The 21,188-nt window shown below is 44.1% G+C and overlaps 1 protein-coding gene across 4 annotated transcripts in view; it reads right to left on the reverse strand.

The window, feature by feature from the left end:
• The window catches only part of ARMC2 (armadillo repeat containing 2), a 209,483-nt gene that overhangs the window by 106,982 nt on the left and 81,313 nt on the right, over window positions 1–21,188 (reverse strand). For all 4 annotated transcript variants that reach the window (XM_040238546.1, XM_040238544.1, XM_040238543.1 and 1 more), the window contains exon 13: window positions 8,096–8,411. In XM_040238546.1, the coding sequence (XP_040094480.1) occupies window positions 8,096–8,411 (316 nt within the window). The remainder of the gene's footprint in view (window positions 1–8,095; window positions 8,412–21,188) is intronic.

Genomic DNA, 21,188 nt, shown 5'->3' on the forward strand with positions numbered 1-21,188 from the left:
TGTTGCCTATCTATTTTATACATCATAGCTTTTGCCTCTTAATCCCATACTCCCATCTTGCCAGCCTCCCACCCCCAGACATTTCCCTCTGCCCTGGTAACCACTAGTTAGTTCTCTATTTCTGTAAGTCTGTTTCTGTTTTGTTGTCTTCATGTGTTTATTTTTTTAGATTCCACAAATATGTGACATCATTACAGTATCTGTTTTTCTCTAACTTATTTCACCTAGCATAATATCCTCCAGGTCCACCCATGATGCTGTTAATGGCAAAATTTCATTCTTTTTTATAATTAAATAGTATCTTTTATCTCCTGTATGAAGCCAAAGCTCCTCAGGGATAAGAGGGAGGTTGTGAGCTGAGCAGGAGGACTGTGCTAGCTCTTACACTTTCTGATTTAATTATCTCTCCTTATGGCCTTCTTTTCATTAAAGAGAATGATCTTTTTATAGTCTACTCTATTCAAAGGGAAATTCAGTCATTTGTTACCCTACAGAGAACACACACTGGCCCTTCAGCCAGGGGTCCCTCTGCCCCACCCCACAGCAGCAGCATGGGTCCTGTACCTGGTAGAAACTCAAAGAATATTTGGAGAAAGCAAGAATAAATGAGATCCTAATCGCCTGTTTTCTTAGTTCAAATACACGCAAGTATTAGTCACTCAGTCGTGCCCAACTCTTTGGGACCCCGTAGACTGCAGACCTCGGGCTCCTCTGTCCGTGGCATTTTCCAGGCAAGGATACTGGAGAGGTTTGTCATTCTCTTCTCCAGGGGATCTTCCCAACCCAAGTGTGTCTGTCTCCAGAGTATCCTCACTTGCTTGGCCGTGACTCTGGAGCTGGAATCCTGATCGTCTACCTGCTGGCTGTGTGACTGTGTGCAAGCCATTTAACCTCCTTGGGGCTCAGTTTCCTTGTCTGCAAAGTATGGTAATAATCGCAGCTACATTACTAAGTTTAAATGTATTAATACATGTAAAGGGCTTATAAAACTGTATGGCACATTGCAGGTGCTAAATATACATCTGTGAGATGCATGGATGGGCTATCCAGAAAGATGGCTCTCGGGGAATGGCTTGGGTGAGTGTCTAACACTTAGCAAAGAGGAAGTCTCAGCCCCAGTTCCCTCTATCCTGGGACTGACGATGCTAGATGTTGGGCGGTGTCCAGGGATCTGTTTTTCTCTTGCCTTGGTGGGAGAATTAGTTAGCTCGCCCAGAAAAAGAAGGCTAGCTCTTATGTATCACCACCTAAGAGGTAAGGTGCCCCTGTAGGACCTCACGTTTGGGAGCAGGAAGAACATTTGGCATCCGGGACAAGACAGGAGGCATTCACAGCTACCAGGCATCTACCATGAAGGGCTCCAAGCACTTTACATGCATTTAACCCCACAAAAGTTAATTTTTAATAGTGCTTCTATTCAAATGCACTTACAAGCATCTGTGCTGAGATTAGTCACTCAGTCGTGTCTGACTCTTTGCAACCCCATGGCCTCTAGCCTGCCAGGCTCCTTGACCAGGTCCCTTCTCCAGGGATCTGGTCGCTGTCCCTCACTGAAGCAGAGATACCAGGTGGGAACCAGCAGAGATCAGCTGAGGGGACTTTGTAGAGCTCAGAGCATTTATCCCTGCAGCTGAGCTGCCAAGTGAGGGTGGAGGTGTGTGATCCTCTATCAAGATGACTTCACCCCTCACCCCCATAAAGCTCTTTGAGGGAGGTCAAATCGTTCCAAAGACAGAAAAGACAAGGGATCCCTCTGCGTGCCCTAACAACTGCCCGCCACCATGGGCCAGGTAGAAGGCTTTCTTCACATATGCTTAACCTCAGACGGCACTGAGCTCTAACACAGACTGAAGCATCTCGAATGAGACCGCTCACCACCTGCGCTGGGGCCGGCCAGGGAGAGGGAGTTCGGAAAAGAAAATGCAGATTCCCAGGTTCCACACCTCACTTGATCAGTCACAGCCTCTAAGGGTGCGGTTTAGAATCTGTGTCTTTCATGAGCTCCCTGCATGATTCTTACGCAGTTTTTGGAGTGCCAGATTTGAGTTTCATTGGTCACTTTAGAGCAAAAGAAAGAAAGTAGGTTATGCGTAAGTACCAGTAACCTCAAGAGAGTATACTGGAGAGACCTCACGTGGGAATCCCCCAGTGACAGAGGCAGAATAGCTACCCTCCCAGAGGACTTGATGATGGAGGTACAGAGGGGACAGGCCCAGCCTCCTGAGGACTCTAGCCAGGCCCTCTTGGTTATTTAACCCTAGAGCTAAAAGCTCTGGCCCAATCTGCTCTCTGCCTCTTTCTTCTGCCTCCAAAGCATTACTTTCCTAGAATTCAAACTGAAATTATCCACTGTATTATATTTTTAGTTAATAGGTGGAAATGTAATTTCTAAGCTCATAAAATATATGTAGGACCAGGAATGTTCTCACTTTACATATGAATAACTGCAATAAAATGAAACATGAACAGCTTTCTTTCTTGACTATCCACAATGATGTGCTCCCAGTCCAGGTATCTGAGGGCAGGTCCTCAGGCTCTCCCCAGGTAGCTACAGTCAGGTGAAGCGATTTGGCCCACCAACAGATGAGAACTCATCCGGTGGGTTTCAGGCTCCTGCCAGCTCCTCACTAGCCAGGGAGGCTAAAGGCGGTTCTCTGAGCACTGGGTCTCAACAGTTAAGGGGCAGAAGAATCACCTGGGGCAGGGGGGGAGTAGAAATGCATATTTCAACCCATCCTGCAGGCAAAGCAAGGTAAGATCCAGAAACTAGAAAAGGAATCCTAATGAGCCCCATAGCTGATTCTGAGGCAGTTGGATCCCTGACTTCTGGGTGGAGAAGAACTGATCCTCCAGATGCAGAAAGAAGACAGGGAGATACTAGAGTCCAAGTGCTGCAAGGTTGGAAGTTGTTCAGTTCAGTTCAGTTCAGTCGCTCAGTCGTGTCTGACTCTTTGTGACCCCATGAATCGCAGCACGCCAGGCCTCTATGTCCATCACCAACACCCAGAGTTCACTCAGACTCACATCCATCGAGTCTGTGATGCCATCCAGCCATCTCATCCTCTGTCGTCCCCTTCTCCTCCTGCCCCCAATCCCTCCCAGCATCAGAGTCTTTTCCAGCGAGTCAACTCTTCGCATGACGTGGCCAAAGTACTGGAGTTTCAGGTTTAGCCAAAGTTGTTAGAGAAACCCAATTTTTGGAGCAGCTCAATGCAGATTTGCACAGACAGTATAATGTGCAGTCAGCAGCTTGGAAGAGAGTTCTAGACTAATGTGTAGATTTTGAGTTATCGCATGGAAATGAAATGTCACAAGGACAGACCTCAGTCAGAATGTAAGAGTCTTGGGAATTCTCTGGTGGTCCAGTAGTTAAGAATCTACCTTGCAATGCAAGGGGCATGGGTTTGATTCTTGGTCGGGGAACTCAAAAGCCCATATGCTGCAGAGCAACTAAGCCCATGCACCACAACTAGAGTCCATGCACTGCAACGAAAGATCCCACGTGGTGCAATGAAGATTCCATGTGCTGCAACTAAGACCCAGTACAGCCAAACAAATATTTAAAAATATAAGAATTTAAGAATCCTTAAGACCAGCAACATGTGAGTAACCCTGCCACTTACTAACTTTGTGACTTTTAAGTCACTGCATCTCACTGAGCCTGTTTCCTCCTCTGTGAAAGGCCTAAAATAACAACCCACTCTCATGTGGCTGCTCACATGAGGGAACAGATGTGAACAGGCTTCTTAAACTGGGTAGCTCCAATGGCGATCATTTTGTAATGCATAGAAATACAGAATTACTGTGTTGTAATCTGGAACTAACATAGTGTTGTAGTTCAATTATATTTCAAAAAACAGATATAGAAAACAAAAAACAAAAAAGACTACGCAGCTCCGTAACAAGAGAAGGCAAGGTCAATTACAACCCCACACACCAAAAGCCACGCTCTGTGGCTCAGTCCTCTCAGCCTTCACGCTCTGTGTGTGCTTTGTTATGGGCACTTTTCATAAGCTTGTGTGTATAATGCCTGATATTCCTCCATGATGTACCCTGTTCCTTGAAAGTAGATACCAACCTACACTTTCTTAAACCTTGTGATGGATGGAGTGTTTGTGTCCCCTTCAAATTCATATGTTGAAGCTCTAACCCCCAAAGTGACTGTATTTGGTGATAGGGCTGGTGAGGTATAAAAGTTACGTGAGGTTGTGAGGGTGGGGCCCTCATCTGATACGACTAGTGCTCTGATAAGACGAGGAGGAGACACCAGAGCTCTCTGCCCATCATGTGAGGACACAGTGAGAAGGGGGCCATCTACAAGCCAGAAAAAGGATTCTCACCAGGTATCAACCCTCTGGCACCTTGCCTGGGACGTCCAGCCTAGGGACTGTGAGAAATAGATTTCTATTGTTTAAGCTACCCAATCTGTGGTATTTTCTTATGGCAATCTGAGCAGACTAAGAAACTTCTTTTTATATGAGCACAGCACTGACTATGTAGTGAGGTTATACAAAGGGCTAAAGTTCAAAGGTTACCCCCAAACATTATTTTCATCAGACAGTAAAGCTTCTTTCACAACAAACTCTTTCAGAGTCTGGTAAGTAGTGGCAAAGTAGATATCTCTGGATGGCAGTTAATTTCCTTGCACACTGGTAGGCAGAAGTGCCCATGGGAAATGACAAGGCCTAAAAAGTGGAAAGCAGGGGTGCTACAGACTGAACTGTGTCCCTCCCAAATTCATATGTTGAAGCCCCCACCTCTCATGCAGCTTTTAGGAGATAATTAGGGTTAGATGAGATCGTAAGGGTGGAGTCCTTTTCTGATAGAATTGGTGGCTTTAGAAGAGGAAGAGAAAGGAAAAATGCAGCCATCTATGAGCCAGGAAGAAAGGCCTCAAGGGAACCACGCCAGCACCCTGAACTCAGACTTCCAGTCCCCTGAAGTAAGAAGATAAATTTCTGTTGTTTGAGTCACAGCCTGTGTTATTTTGTTACGGCATCCTAAGCTGATTAAGGCAGGTTTGGGTGCTTAGCAGTAGGGTGCTGCTGTAACAAAATACCTAAAAATATGGGCAGCTTTGGAACTGAGTAATGGGTGGAGGCTAGAGGAGTTCTGAGGGGCATGCTAGAAATATGGATGTTAAAGGTTGTGAAATAAAATTCATATTTTATGGCAAGATACGAAAAATTTAAACATAACTCTTTTCTGGCCTCTCTCTCCTCTCTGTGCTCTGTGTATCTGCCAAACCTCTCCCTCAGTAGGAATATCTGCTCAACCATAAAGAGCAACATTCTCCCAGCATCAGGACAAGTCCCTCCTTAAAAGATAATAGCCCTTCTTGACTGTGTAAGGAGTCACATGGCATACCAGGACGATGCTTAGATCTGGATAATGTAAACTGTCAATAACACAGCATTTGATGTAGAGCCCTCTGTCTCAAAAACTGTTACACAACTGTGCCTTGATTTCTAACCAGTGGAAAAGTTCTCAAGAGCTTTCTGAGATGTTCTTCCTGGGTTACAATCCTCAAATTTGGCTTGAATAAAAATTTCCAATTCTTTCTTAGATTCACTGATTACTTTTTCATTGACAAGGTGATTCTGGCAAAGGGTGAAAGACAACAGAAAGCTTCCATCTTCTTAAAGAACACAGAAATAGTCATGAGCACAATGCTGTTAGAGAAATGGACATTAAAGGCCACTCTGGCAAAGTCTCAGATGGAAAGGAGGAGCTGCAGGAAAGGAGATCCTTGTTATAAAGTGGCAAAGGACTTGGCTGAATTGTATTCTAGTGTTTTGTGGAATGTCTAACTTGCAAGCAATGATATTGGATGTTTAACTAAGGTTTCCAAGCAGAGTGTTTAAGGAGAGGTTTGGTGCTCCCTGACTGCTTATTAGCATGTAAGAAGAGAGGGATGGGCTTCCCTGATAGCTCAGTTGGTAAAGAATCTACCTGCAATGCAGGAGACCCCGGTTCGATCCCTGGATTGGGAAGATCCCCTGGAGAAGGGATAGGCTACACACTCCAGTATTCTTGGGTTTCCCTTGTGACTCAGTTGGGAAAGAATCTGCCTGCAATGCCAGAGACCTGAGTTCAGTCCCTGGGTTGGGAAGATACCCTGCAGAAGGGAAAGGCTACCCACTCCAGTATTCTGGCCTAGAGAATTCCATGGACTGTATAGTTCATGGGGTTGCAGACTCAGACACAACTGAGTGACTTAAGGGATGAAATGAAGAAGAAACTTTTAAGCAACAGGAGCTAGAACTTGAAGACTTGGAAACTTCTCAGCCTGCCCATATTGCAAGAAATAAGAAGGCGTGTACTGGAGGGAACACCACATGTGTGGTTGTCTTATTGTCACTCAGTACAGAGTTTGAGAGAGTATGTGAGCAGAAGCTGCCAGTCTGAACTGAAGGGGGCAGAGACAGGACCGAATGAAGGAAGCTGTCAGACTCCCTGGGCTTGACAGGGCAGCGTGTGGAGCTATTTAGTTGGGAGCATGCACTATTTTGCAAGCAGAGGAGAGAGTGACCCCAGCAGTGATGCAGAGATCACCAGGGCCACTGCCTCCGCTTCAGCAGGTCATACTGGGCTCCATCCCAAAGCCTTAAGGGCAAGACTGCCCTGCAGAGCCCTGGTGGCCTAACTGACAGAGCTGTGGAGGCAGGGCCACTGCCCCAGTGGGTCTGGAGGGAATAGCATGTAACCAAAGAGGATTATCCTCAAGCCTTAAGATCGTATGGAATTCACCTCACTAGGTTTGGGCCCTGGTGGGGACACATCACACTTCCCTTTTTCCCTATTTCTCGCTTTTGGAATAGGACCATCTATCTTGTGCTGGTCCTGCCATGCAGCTTTGCCTATAACTTGTCTGGTTTCTCTGGTTCAAGCAGGAGAGGAATTGTTCCTTAGGATGTCTCATATCTCACAACTCATGATAGCTGATTTAGATGATATTTAAACGAGATCTGGGACCTTAGACTTCAGAGTTGATGCTGAAATTAATTAACAAATTTTGGGGCTGTTGAGATGGAATGAAAGTATTCTGCACATGGGCAAATCAGGAATCTGGGGAAGGGGGGGATCAGAGGTAGGATATTATCAACTGCATTGTGTCCCCTCCCCCAAATTTATATGTTGAAGCCTTAAACCCTAATGTGATTATTTCTGGAGACAGGACTTTTAGGAGGTCAAGTTAAATGAGATCATAAGGGTGGAGTCTGTATCAGATAGGATTGATGGTTTTACAAGAGAAAGATCATTCTCTCATGTGTACCCACACACACTGAGGAAAAGCCACAGGGGAATGAAGCTACCTGCCAGTCAAGAAGAGGGCTCTCACCAGAACAGAATCAGCTGGTACTCTGATCTTACAATCCTAGCTTCCAGAGCTGTGAGAAATATGCTTGTGTTGTTTAAGCCACCCACCCTGCAGTGTTTTGTTATGACAGCTCCAACTGTCTAATACAGGGGAAAAGATGGGACCTGGAGTCTATAATTGCAGATAATGTAAAAAGGTGAAAAAATAAAAAGACAAATAAACTTTAATTATGTGGACTAATCCAGGAAAAATCTGGAATTTTAAACTCTGTGGTTAGTTGGCCAATTTTGATAATTTGATTGGCAAGCTTTTTTTTTTTTAATAGAAGTTGTGATATAATTCACATACCATAAAATTCACTCTTTTAAAGTGTACAGTTCAGTGGGTTTTAGTAATAATTCTGGTAGCTCAGATGGTAAAGAATCTGCCTGCAATGCAGGAGGCCTGGGTTCGATCCTTGGGCAGGGAAGATCCCCTGGAGAAGGAAATGGCAACCCACTGCAGTATTCTTGCCTGGGAAAAGCCATGGACAGAGGAGCCTAACTGGCTATAGTCCATGTGGACACAAGAGTTGGACATAAGAGCCGACTTATGATTTCAGGAGGATGTATTACTATTTTTTTTCTTTTTAAAAAAGCTGGATTACTTTTGAGGCAGTTCTGAACAGAAGACAAATGAATTTCCTGTCACAACTGAGAAGGCTCATTAAAGCGAGCAGGTTGTACTGCTAAAACCCTCACAGAACCCCAGTCCATCTAAGGCCGCATTTCTTACCCAGTGTGGCGAGGAGAAGGCCGACGATATGTGAGTGGGCGGCGATGGCTGGGCCCACACCTGGGTGGATGGCCAGGTTGGCGAGCACACGGGTCAGTTTGATGAGCACATCCTCTGCCTGGGCCGGCCTCGGTGCCTTGGGACGCTCGTCTCCTTCCCCCCAGCGCTTCCCAGAATGCAGATCCAGTTTGTAGAATGTGTGGAATAAAGACAGCAGAGTTGGGATGCTCCCTTTCTCCTTGGAAAACTGCTCACGAGCCTGGTTATTTTTCGCTGTCAGGTTGCCAAGAATAAAAACAATGCGAACAACTAAATCCTGCAATAAATTAAAGACAAAGAGTTATGAGAGCAAAGGGGCTGGGACAAGTTGTTGGGAAGAGGACAGTATTTAATCAATTCATGATTTAATTAATAGTAAGATGGAACACGTCTGGTTTCTGCTGACTTGTACAGTATTTGATTCCCAGGACTGGTGCAAAGTGACAGAGGAGATTAAAAGCATTTGGCAGCAATGAAAGAATGGAAACTGATTGATGCTGTTAGCAAGGTCTATTAACTTCAGATCCTTCATCTAAAATTCAGGCTGGCTTGTTTTTTCCTTCAGAAAACAATTAGTTGAGTGAGATGACATTACTAACAATGTGTTATATAAATCTAAGTCTTGACACAAACAGGTTTCTTGAGCACCCAAATCTTTTCCTAAAAGTTCACCTCCTTCTCAAAATGGGGTGTCTGTCCCATAGGGCAGTCAGTTTGTGTTACATCAGACTTTCTCAGCCGGGGCACTGCTAATTCTTTGTTATGGGGGGCTGTTTATGTTTCGTGGCACCCCTAACCTCTCTTACTAGATACCAGAAGCACTGCCTCACATACCACAACCAAAAATGCTTCAGTGTCCTGTGGGGGCAAAATTGCCCACAGATGAAAACCACCATTACAGAGTATTTACCACTTTAAAGCAGTATTTGTTTTTCTTGAGCAGAGTAGTGGTTACATGGCTGATGCTTTTATAACTGTTTGCTAAATGGTACATATGTGTTTTGAGCACTTTTCTGTATATAAGCCGTTGTTGTTGTTTAGTCGCTAAGTTGCATAGGACTCTTTGCGACCCAGTGAACCGAACTGTGCAAGGCTCCTCTGTCCATGGGATTTCACAGGCAAGAAGACTGGAGTGGGCTGTCATTTCCTTCTCCAGTATATAAGCTATATTTAATAACAAATAAACGTTTCTTTAAAATCTCAGCTGAGGACAGTTTATGACTGAACAAGAAACAGAAACAACTGTGCTCTTAATTGGACAACAGTGGGCAGATAGAGCAGTTCTGTTGTTAAAGGAACACTTCCTGAGGGGCTCCAACTAGCCAGGGTGCTGATACTCATTGCGCGAGTGCTGTTTACCGACAAATAGGCTTGGAGAAGCCGCCCTTGTCACAGCCAGTGAGGGGTGGAGTTAGGATTTGAACCCCTGATTACCCAGACCTGGAGTCTTTGGTACACAAGTGCCTCCCAAGTGGCTTGTTATTTACCTCCTTTGCCTTGCCTGCTTTTTGAGCCATAAAGGAATTATCTCCTTTCAAATGCAAATACAAATATAAGGAGGAATTCCACAAACCCTACCTTATCAGATCTGTAGTTAGCAGCAGCCTTAAGGAATTGGGACAGAGGGCAAAGGGCTGGGCCGGTTTTTCTCCAGGTGGGACCTGGGGGACGGGAGCAGCCCCAGCACTGCGTGTGGCCTAAAGAGAGTGGAGGATCCAGGACAAAGGGCAAGACGCTGGGGCTTGTCTGCGTCTGCTCTGCCAATACCAACTTGTTCCTGCTTGTTCTTGAAAACGTTTTCTCTGGCCCTGGTGGAGAAGCAGCCAGGTTGCTGCTTGTGCAGCTGTGAGCCATTTGCCAACATTAAGAAAGGACAGAGTCTAACACGATGTGCGCTGGCCCAGGAAAGTGTTCACACCCAGAAAAACCTCAGCTGGGCAGTATGCAACCCATCACGCAGGTGGACCAGGCAGGGGACTCACTCCTGCCCCCACCACAACTGGAATGCTAGTCCTTGGGTACATTTTGAATGCTGGGGTCTAGGGGAATACACACATATACAAACAAGGATGAGGCAAGGTGCTCTGAAGAGTTCACCATCTACTTGAGAAGACAAGGCTAACAATAAGCGGAGAAACTGCAAAGACTGAAAGGGCTAAGGAAGAAACTAGACACCCAAGGGGATTATGGTTCCCAGCTAGAGAGCCAGGCAGCCTGGGTCCCACTTCACTTGGCCTTACAGATTAACTCATCTGTAAAATGGGGGAAATACTGTGATGCAAAACTAAATGAGACAAAACAGATAAAGCACAGACCGTAGTGAGCGATGATTCAGCACTGTTCTGAATCCTTTACTATCGGCAAAATACTAGTAGTGTTAACCTATGTGGGAAAGACCCAGAGGTCTTAGAGGAGTCTAGATAAGAGGACGCTCAGTGAACAGGGGGTGGCGGCGGGAGAGGTTAGCAAAGTTATGACCATGGTTTTGAGTTCAACCTTGATAAATTAATAAAAGCAGATGTGTGGTGTGGAGGATAGGTGAGTTGACACTGGGAAAAGGAGCATGTCTTGAGAAAGAAAGAACACCTGGGGCAGTCCCTTTCCGGGTCTGGGGTCACCTTGTTTGTGTCTGATCACCAGACAGTTCCCTAAAGAAGCTGAAGCAGGTAGGTCTTAAATCTAAACCAAGCTCACAAAGTTGTGTTATAAAACTCCAGTTTCCCTTCACGTGAAACCAGTGGTTACTTCATGTAATTCCCTGTGGGGCAGGCCTCTCCCTGGGCTCTGGAAAGAGAGTACTCTCTCCCTCCCTTGTCACACCCAACAGCAAAGCAGACCATTTTCCAACCAAGACAGAGGCTGTTTCTGAGAACTAGGCTCCTTGAAGGAAAATTCCACTGTGTTTTCTAAACTGAGGAGCAAGAGCTTTTCCCATAAACTCTGATACACAATTTCTGATTAAAGACTCTGCACTAGCCCTACCTCTGAAAATTGTAATAATTACTATTATTACTAATAGTAGTAGCAGCAACTAATACTCTGTGTTTATGATGCACCAATCACTGTTCCAAGCACCTAGGTACACAAACTAACTCTCTGAAGTGACAATTTGCAGTTCCTTAATTGGAACAAAATGTTCCCACAATCCGGATAGCCACCTCCCTCATGCCCTAGGCAGTAGTTATGGCCAACATTTCTAGACTTCCCCATGTTCCCTGGACTTGCTCTTATTTCCACAAAAGCACATTAAGCAAGACAGGAAAGACATGATCGGTGTTTTTAAATGACTTCTTAAAGCACACAATAAATAGCTGCATTCTGTTGGCTAAATCATCAAGAGAATGAATTTACCTCCTAAGATTTGTCTTCTGAAGGATGCTAGACTATTTGTTCCACCCCTCTCCCTCTGGCTAGCTCTGCCACTTCACCTCTGCCTCCAGTGTTTGTTTTTCTGGTTGGTCTAGCTCAGAAGACTCCTTGGCCCTGTGCCACCTCCAACTGTCGCTGCTGATTTGCTGACCAGATCTCTGGCTGCAGGTAAAAGCAGGTTTCCCTCTAGGTCCTCATTCTTCAAAATTCAAATTTCTACCCACCATCACATTTGGTCCCACCTGGGAAGACTGGGTGCTGCTTTTCCTGCTTGAAAACCTTCCTCAGGCCCCTGCCACTTTTAAAATTCTTTGATTCAAATATCTCTGTGGGTCCTAATATGGCACAGGTCATTAAGCCTGACACGGGGATAAGAAACTCTCGACTTTAGGGCAGGAAGAGTTAATGCTGCCGCAGTGCCTCTCTCCCTGCCTTCAGATGGAAAAAGGAGGGGGTGGTTCCTGGCAGCAGTGGTGCCAACTGAGGGATGGCATGCAGAATCAACAAATGGGCTGGCAGATTGCACTGTGTGCACCACCAAACTTCCAGCAACTGCTATGCTTACTACTTCTGTCCTCTTTCTCAGGCTGTCTAAAGCATCGTCTTCTTTTTCTCCCCTCAACCCTTCTCAAATATGTTCTCCATGAATCTCGAGAGAGAATGGAATAGGCCAGAAGAGGAGCAGGCTCACAGGCAGCTGGCAGAGGTGATGTTTCCTTACTCCCCTGCCAGTGCTTGTCTGGACTCATCAGAAATCCTTAACGAGGGGGCTGAGGAAGAGGGCCCCTTTGCCCCCGCGGGTGGTCTGTGCTCTGTGAGGTACTCGGTCCCTGAACGGTGCTACCGTGAGGTTTTTTATTGTTCCATAGGTCTACTAAATATCACTTAATTAAAATCCTATAAAGATTTGAAAAATTACACAAAGGCCGAGATCATCAATTTGCAGAGAAATAACTCGCAAAAAACAATTTCATCATTGTGCCATTCTCCGTTGAGGTACAGAGCCTCTCCTTTATTCTAAGACAATATCTGAGAACCACCTATAAATCAGCACTGTTACAGCCTTTTTGTTAAACTGAACACAAAGTTGTTCAGACCACAACTGTGTAGTTTTGAAACAGCAAAATGAAGATGAATCAGGAGAATCGTTTTGTTTTTTTTTTTTTTTAAGAAGGCAATCTAGTATAACCAGTTCACATCGACTTTCTAATTTTGCTTAAAAAGGAATCAGCCCAGCAACAGCTCTGGCCAACCAGAACTCAGACAGATTCACGTACTGGACGAAGCCTGACCTCAACTGTGCGTCCCAGGTATAGCCGGTAGAAAGCTGAATGTTCTCTGTGGTTTAGCATAAGCTGTGCCCTCATGAGTAAACATGTTACTCAATCTGAATGGGCTCCACACACCTGTAAATCAAATTACTTTAACTGGAACAAAACAAGGAGCAGGACACTGCTGAACAGAGCGGTCTCTGTCAAGTTCCAGCAACAGCCTCTGTGTTGACTGTTACTTTCCATGTGAGAAACACTGGCCTAAAGTCCATGAAGGAGATTTCTCCCTACTCAGAAATGTAGAAACTGAGGCTTGAAGAGGCTCCCTGGCCCCAGAGTCCCACACTGGTAAAGAGAAGAAGCAGGACTCAGACAATCACTTCTGTACTCACAGATGGATTCCCAAACCACTTCAACCCTCCTCCTCATTCCCATGACCCTCGTCTTCCCCAGGCTCAGCCCCAGTGGCATCCTCTATTCTTCCCTCTCTCACTCCGTCTCCAAGTTCCCTCCACTCTGTCATCTCAGAATCTCCCCTGACTCCCACTTCCCACACCCACTCTGGCTAACCCAGTCTGTAGACTCTTGTCAGAGATCCTTGACAGGCTCCTCCCTCTGTGACCAAGGTTAACACCACTTCTAGAAGCACAGCTCTTACATCACCCCCTTGTTCAAAATCACCCACTGCCTATAAAACACCAAAGCCAGCATCTAATTACCATCCAGCCCCACGTGACCACTTCTGCCATTACCTCACTTTACTCCCCACCCACTGTCCACTCCTCCCTGACTCCACACCCTTCCTACCCACGGAACCTTAAAATAACCCATGTGCATAATGTTGACCATGGGGAAGGAACCATATCAAGATGTCACAAAAAGAATCAACTATATTCAGCAGGCTCCATCACTTATTTCAGAGAATACTTCTCCTAAGTCAAGGAAAACATTTTAGAAAGATTTTCAAAAACGGGTTGAAATTGAAGGGGTTGTAAATGTGCTCAAAATTGGAACCCTCCTTTAACCAGAAAATTAAACTCATCAAGATGCCCTCTTTAAATTTTGGTTAGAAACTTCTCACGTAATCTGGATCTGAGAGCTCAATCAGGATTTGCAATTTGCAACATTTACCCAACTTTCCACCCTCAGACAAAACTCCAGTGTTAATCGAGCTTACAGGTGGCTTGAAGAACAGATAAATTTTACCATTGGGAAGACAGACTGCAGTGCTGCAGAAATGCTAATTAACCCCAGGCTACTGAAAGTGGGTCAACACTTTGCCCAAGTGCTGAGCCATACAAATCAGAAGAATTGGAGATGTTGGAGGCTCAAAACCAGAATCGAAGTAGAAAATCATTTAAAAATCAGAAGAGATTATACTTGATGCTTACATCCATCTATCCTTCCCACCAACATCCCTTTACTGAGCGCCTACTGTATGCTTCTGAACGCAGCTATCACTCAAAAGCACCAGGGCGATGCTAGAATTTCACTGGGCTGTGTTCTTTTTTTTCAAGTCAACAGACATAAATCAGGCATTTGGGTTCTGTGCTGAGTCGGAGGAGGTGGGCGGGAAGAGCCAGCTCCACAAGGGCAAAGCAGCAGGAGCTGGAAAGAATGAACAAGCTAAGGGTTTTTTGTGCCGCCCGCCCGGTCAGGGGTGCAGACCAAGGCCAAGGCCGAAAAAAGGAGCGAGCTCAGCCAAACGCTCACAGCACCCACTGGGAATGTGGCTGCCGAGAGGCTGGGAAGACAGCCACAGGGTGCTCCTGCCAGGCTGGAGGCGGAGGGCGAGTAGGGAGCCAAGTCACCATATAAAGGCGCCGGGGAAGGGGTGGAGGCGCCTCCCTCACCAATCCTCTGCAGCCCCAAAGAGGATGGAGGTGGGGGGGAAGAAAGGTCGCGCTATCCTCTGGCCTGCCACTCGGCTGTGGTTGCACTAGAGAACAGCTCCAAAAGGGGCCAATATTTTTTGCTTTCAGCCCTACGCTCTCCAGACATTCCGAGTCCATTTTCAACACCAGGATGCCTGAGCACTCTGAATCAGACAGCGTTCACATGCCTGAAGACAGCCGCTTGCCCTGGACAAGAGAGGCTCAGCTTAACAAGCAGTACAAGCACGGACACGCTGGGGGATTCCCAGACAGTGTTCTCTGAGGCTGACGATTGCCCTGCATCGGGAAGTTGTGTTTCCAAAAAAAAAAACAAGGAACTGAATGTATCTAAAAGTGGGGAGGGTTAGACAGATAGCTGTTTAATGGACAGGAGTGATGGGAATGTAGATAAAGGGTTTTTTTTTTGTTTTGTTTTGTTTTTTTTTTACTGTGACCTTTGTAAAATATTGCCAGACTTACAAGTCTTATTTGAGGGATTTTACCTGATCTCCTGCCCAGTAGATATTTTTAGAGGAAATGGGGGAAAATCCTTTTGTGTTCTCCCAAAAAAACAAACCCAAACATATTTTGGTGAGCTGCTAAATGTGGTGACGCTGATGTCAGAGGCACCCCTGAGGCGGGTCTGCTTTGCAAGGCTGCCACAGACCCCGCTCACGCCTTCCACGCTGGGCCCATCTGCTTGCACATTTGGTTGTACCAAATGCAGTTTACACCATAAAGCATACAATATGTGCATAGTTCTTAAATGAGATTTGTCATTTAACTGAATTTCGGTCAGCATTTTAAACAGATACATTTCTTTGTGCTCTAGTCTAACTTACAAACCGCACCCGGGCTGACTGCAGTGCTGTGTTTTGGTCTCAGTTTTTGTGTGTGTGGGAACTGGGAGTTGCCAGTTAGACCATGGATCCTGGACCAATCAACCTCATAGACAGACATGAGCCAAAGAAGTTCCCCTTGTTCTCCCTGAGGAAGTCCTTTGTGAGAGCTGGGAGGAGTGGATTCCTTTTCTCTGAGACTGCTGATGAAACCCTTGGCTTGTACCACAGCCATCATATTCTGACAAGCTCGCGTCACTGGAGGGCTATGGGTGGACAGAGTTGTTGTGAACCCAACCAAGCGTTATTTAAAATGAACAAACTGTCCTCAGCTTTGCTGCAAACTTAACAAAGGTTAGATATGGAGATATACTGAAAGTTCTCAAAGCAGAAATAAAATTCTGTGGTTGCTTCATTAGCAAATGTATCAAGAACAACTTGTGGCTTGTCTAGCTAACTGAGGATAAGGAATCCTCCCCTTCTGCTGCCAGTTCAAGGGTCCCCAGGGCTCACTTTTCCTGAGTAGCCCAGTGTGACCAGTGTTGGAAGCCCATTCGTGCAATGGCTTGGTCTCAGTGTCATCTGTTTTGACACAAGCCTGGCAGAGAAAGTCCCTGGCAGGGTCGAACGGCCCATCTCATTTTCTCTGGCTAAGAAAGTGCTCCTTGGCTGCCTCAGCAAAAGACACGAGGCAGGCGGTTATCACCACTTACTGGGGAAACCTACACCAACACCTGGCCTGTCTTGCTGATTTGGTTCCTACTTTGTAAGGGAGATTCACTTTCAGCCACATGCCTGAAGAAGATTGACCCTGCGTGGCTGCTTTGATTAATCACTTTAAAATCTCTTGAGGATCTGTAGAAAACCCTTTGCTGTCAATATTGGGGAAAACAATTTGTTTTAAGGGGCCATCTTAATAATTTACACCACAGGTTCCCACACCTGCTCTTCACCTGAGGTGTCTATTAAAAATAGGTTCTCAGGCCCTATCCCAGACCTGAATCAGGCTCTCCCAGGGTGAGGCCTGAGAACCTGTATTTTTAAAACTCCCCAAGTTTAGGAGACAATGATTCAAATCAAGAAAGAATTTGATATCTCACCACTTTAATACCTACTGTTTTTATATCATGTTAAAAAACTATGAATCCATGTTTCTTTTAAATAATTCTCACAACACAGACGGGTAGAAAATAAAGGTGAAAATGCTTTCCCCACCACCTTTCATTATCAACTGACCTAATAACTGAGTCAGATTAAGGACACTCCAAAAAGACCAATTTTCATATGCTGAAGTCAGACTTTTCCTTGAAAACAGATGAATATGAATAAGGTGTGAAAAGAAAAAAAACAGGAAAAGATTTTTTTACTTTTGACATTTTCTCACTTTTTCTTTTTTTCCCTTTAATGGAATACACTACCGGATGGGGGAGGAAAGATTCCACTTCTCCCAGCAGCCATCAGCTTTGGTGCTACCTGGTTCCAAGCAGGATCTCCCCCTGGTGGACGGGGGAAGCAGCTGGCCAGAGATTCTTGCTAAGCTCCTCACCTGGGTGGTCAAAAAACACTCAAAGAGGTGTGTGCAGGTGACAGTTCATTTATCACTAGAGAGGGGTTTTCTTTCTTTCTTTCTTTCTTTCTTTTTGAGATTTTTGTTTCTATGTTCTCCAAAAATACACTGAGTCACAACATGATTAAATTTAAAAATAAGTCGCAGAGATATGAAATCTCTGCCAATTATCAATGTAGCCTTCAAACTTTTAAGAGAAAGGCAATGCTAACCTCTCAGGACAAAGATAAGGGCTGCAGACTGATTACTGAGTCCCTGGGTGACAGCTCTGAACACTAAGAGACTATAACGGGTCCAAAGTGTGCATGTGTCTATAATCCAAGTTAGCCTTGGAGAAACATTTCCTAGAACTGAAATAAAAATAGTTCTAGGAAGTAATAATTCCAGTTTAAAAGTTGCTGGAGGACTGGGGCACATTTCAAAGATCAGTTCAAAAGTCTCAATGTCCAAGTAAACCTCAGGTGGAGCAAAATCTGAGCCACCGAAGATTAATACACTCACATCAGGATGTGGTGTGTGGTTTCTGTTTCTGGAAATCACTTCTATCTCTCGGGAAAGAGGAAAAACAAATCTTATCCAACTAGTCACCTGGGCCAAAGGGAACAGGAACCTAAGTTGCTGTGCTGGTCTGAAGTAATTTAAGATCCAGCATTTCTGTTTTGCTGCTGTGCATGGCAGCCCATCAACAAGAAAAATGTGGGGGAAATTATTATTTCCTCCTCCAAAGTAGGAAGAGGAAAGTAAATATTTAAGGAAGAAGTACTAGAGGACTAGACAAAATATATATTGTATAATACTTTACAGATTCCAAAGCATTTCACATATGCAAAATTCATTCTTTCAGCACTTATCATGAGTCTGCTAAGCCAAGAATCATCTCAGGTTTATAAAGACAAAGCCTATGTCCTTAGGGAATCCCAATAGTGCATAAGGCAGCTACACAAATGATAACCATTTAGAGAATCACAAAAGAAATATTTACAAAGATCTCTAAAAGCCTTTGGTTAACGATTTTAGGAAGTGGTTGGGACACATAACTATTTCCTTGTAGCTGAACAATTTCCCTGCTCTTCTAAAGCATTCTGGTTTTGAGGAAAATGTAAAATATATTTATTTTTCCTTACTAGAAAATATCAAAGATGATTCAAAACTGTAATATTTCCTTCTTTTGCATAAGTAGAAGACAATATAAAGTCAAAGTATAATTTATAAAAAGTTAACTTGGCTCTCACAGAAATATAAAATGAACACATTAAAAGAATTACTTATCTCATTAATGAGGGAAGCCAATACAATGGTAAAGTGGGCTCCAAAAACAAGAACTGGGTGTTTACAAGCATTAAAAAGAATGTTAGAGTAAGACTACTAGGTTAGAATCATACCTGGCTAATGGCCTTAAGGTAACAAACCATAACTTTGAGGTTATCTTGTCTTCCAGAGAAAAAAATGTACAAATTAATGTGTAACTTTATAGTGTCTGGGTTCTAATCAAATAGTAAACAGCAAGTTTAAACAAAGATATATTCTCCTTGGGAATTAAGCCCTGTTGGTTAAACAGTGCCCCAATATGACTTTGTCAGAATATACGGGCTCCTACCCCTCACTCTAGCTCTAAGTTTTGGTTGATTTTTCTTAATAATAGTGAAATAGTTAAGGTCAGAAACATACTGCTTGGTTCCTCAGCTCTGACTGTACTAACTGGGTGTACTAGCTACATTAAAGGGTTTAAAATCATGCATGTAGTATGTAACATTTGGGGACTGGCTTTTTCCACTCAGTATAGTTGGAGATTTATCCAGGATATAGTATATATAAATAGTTCGGTCCTTTTTTAATGCTGAGTAGTATTCCATGGCATAGATATTCCACAGTTTGCTTAGCCATTTATCCAGAAAAGGACATTTGATTCTTTCTAGTTTTTGCCTATTACAAATAGAGCTGCTACAAACCTTTTTAAAAAATAAAAATTAAATGATGCACTGATGAGGAAAAAATTGGCTGGTCTTAGAAGGCTTCATAGAGAAAGGAACACAAAAGCCACACCTTGAATATGAATTGGCTTTTGAAGATAAGAACAGCTGAGAGAAATTTCATCAAAAGTCCCTCAGGCTCTTCTCACTCAGAACCTATTCAAAGTCAATGTTTAGACTCTTTAGGTGTTACTTTTAAGAAGGCTGGTTATAAGGTTCCCCTACTAATTACAAATAATTGCAAAAGACAGATACTGATTACCAAAGCAAAGTTAGTAACAATGGAAAGGGAGAGAGAAATCTACACAAAGATGACACAGACATTTAAAGAAGTTTATCAATAGACTCATGCTCCCAATGTAGGACAAATAACCTCTAGAGTAATAATTACTGCTTGTAATATTGACCTTTGTCATCGATAAGAGGAAATTATTTTTAATATCTTCTAAGAGAGCAAGGAAATATGTAATATATTTGAATATGATTTTTACCACAATGACTAAAATAATTTCGGTGAGGGCTTCCCTGGTGGCTCAGTGGTAAAGAATCTGCCTGCCAATGCAGGGGACACAGGTTCCATCCCTGATCTGGGAAGATCCCACATGCCATGGATGTGCCACAACAACTGAGCCTGTGCTAGAGCCTGGAAGCTGCAATGCTGAGGCCACATGCTGCAACTACTGAGCCTGTGCGTCCTAGAGCCCGCACTCTGCAGCAAGAGAAGCCACCGCAATGGGAAGCCCGTGTGTTGCGTCTAGAGAGTGCCCCTGCTCGGCAAAAGAAGCATCAAATGTGAGCAGCAATGAAGACCCTGTGCAGTCTAAAGTAAATAAATAAAAAATTTTTTGAAAGTTTAAAAAGGTAATAACTTTGGTGATTAAAGGGGATAAATTGCACATTTCCTTGGTAGTTCTAAACACAACATGTTACTATACTTACTTTGCAAGATGCTCTTTATTCATCTTTGGACCAAAATAATTTTAATAGGAATACAAAATTATAACGTAAATCAATAGAGAAAAATATGGCCTTTAAATACCAATTTTGCTTTATAGATAATCCCAGATGTTCAAGCTGGTTTTAGAAAAGGCAGAGGAACCAGAGATCAACTTGCCAACATCCGCTGGATCATCAAAAAAGAAAGAGAGTTCCAGAAAAACATCTATTTCTGCTTTCCTGACTATGCCAAAGCCTTTGACTGTGTGGATCACAATAAACTGTGGAAAATTCTGAAAGAGATGGGAATACCAGACCACCTGACCTGCCTCTTGAGAAACCTATATGCAGGTCAGGAAGCAACAGTTAGAACTGGACATGGAACAACAGACTGGTTCCAAGTAGGAAAAGGAGTACGTCAAGGTTGTATACTGTCACCCTGCTTATTTAACTTATATGCAGAGTACATCATGAGAAATGCTGGACTGGAAGAAACACAAGCTGGAATCAAGATTGCCAGGAGAAATATCAATAATCTCAGATATGCAGATGACACCACCCTTATGGCAGAAAGCGAAGAGGAACTAAAAAGCCTCTTGATGAAAGTGAAAGTGGAGAGTGAAAAAGTTGGCTTAAAGCTCAACATTCAGAAAACGAAGATCATGGCATCCAGTCCCATCACTTCATGGGAAATAGATGGGGAAACAGTAGAAACAGTGTTAGACTTTATTTTGGGGGGCTCCAAAATCACTGCAGATGGTGACTGCAGCCATGAAATTAAAAGACACTTACTCCTTGAAAGAAAAGTTATGACCAAACTAGATAGCATATTGAAAAGCAGAGACATTACTTTGCCAACAAAGGTCCGTCTAGTCAAGGCTATGGTTTTTCCAGTAGTCATGTATGGATGTGAGAGTTGGACTGTGAAGAAGGCTGAGCGCCGAAGAATTGATGCCTTTGAACTGTGGTGTTGGAGAAGACTCTTGAGAGTCCCTTGGACTGCAAGGAGATCCAACCAGTCCATTCTGAAGGAGATCAGCCCTGGGATTTCTTTGGAGGGAATGATGCTAAAGCTGAAACTCCAGTACTTTGGCCACCTCATGTGAAGAGTTGACTCACTGGAAAAGACTCTGATGTTGGGAGGGGTTGGGGGCATGAGGAGAAGGGGACAACAGAGGATGAGATGGCTGGATGGCATCACTGACTGGATGGACGTGAGTCTGAGTGA

This window comes from Oryx dammah, unplaced genomic scaffold (assembly GCF_014754425.2).
Source record: "Oryx dammah isolate SB20612 unplaced genomic scaffold, SCBI_Odam_1.1 HiC_scaffold_4, whole genome shotgun sequence".
In the NCBI taxonomy this organism is placed as follows: domain Eukaryota; kingdom Metazoa; phylum Chordata; class Mammalia; order Artiodactyla; family Bovidae; genus Oryx; species Oryx dammah.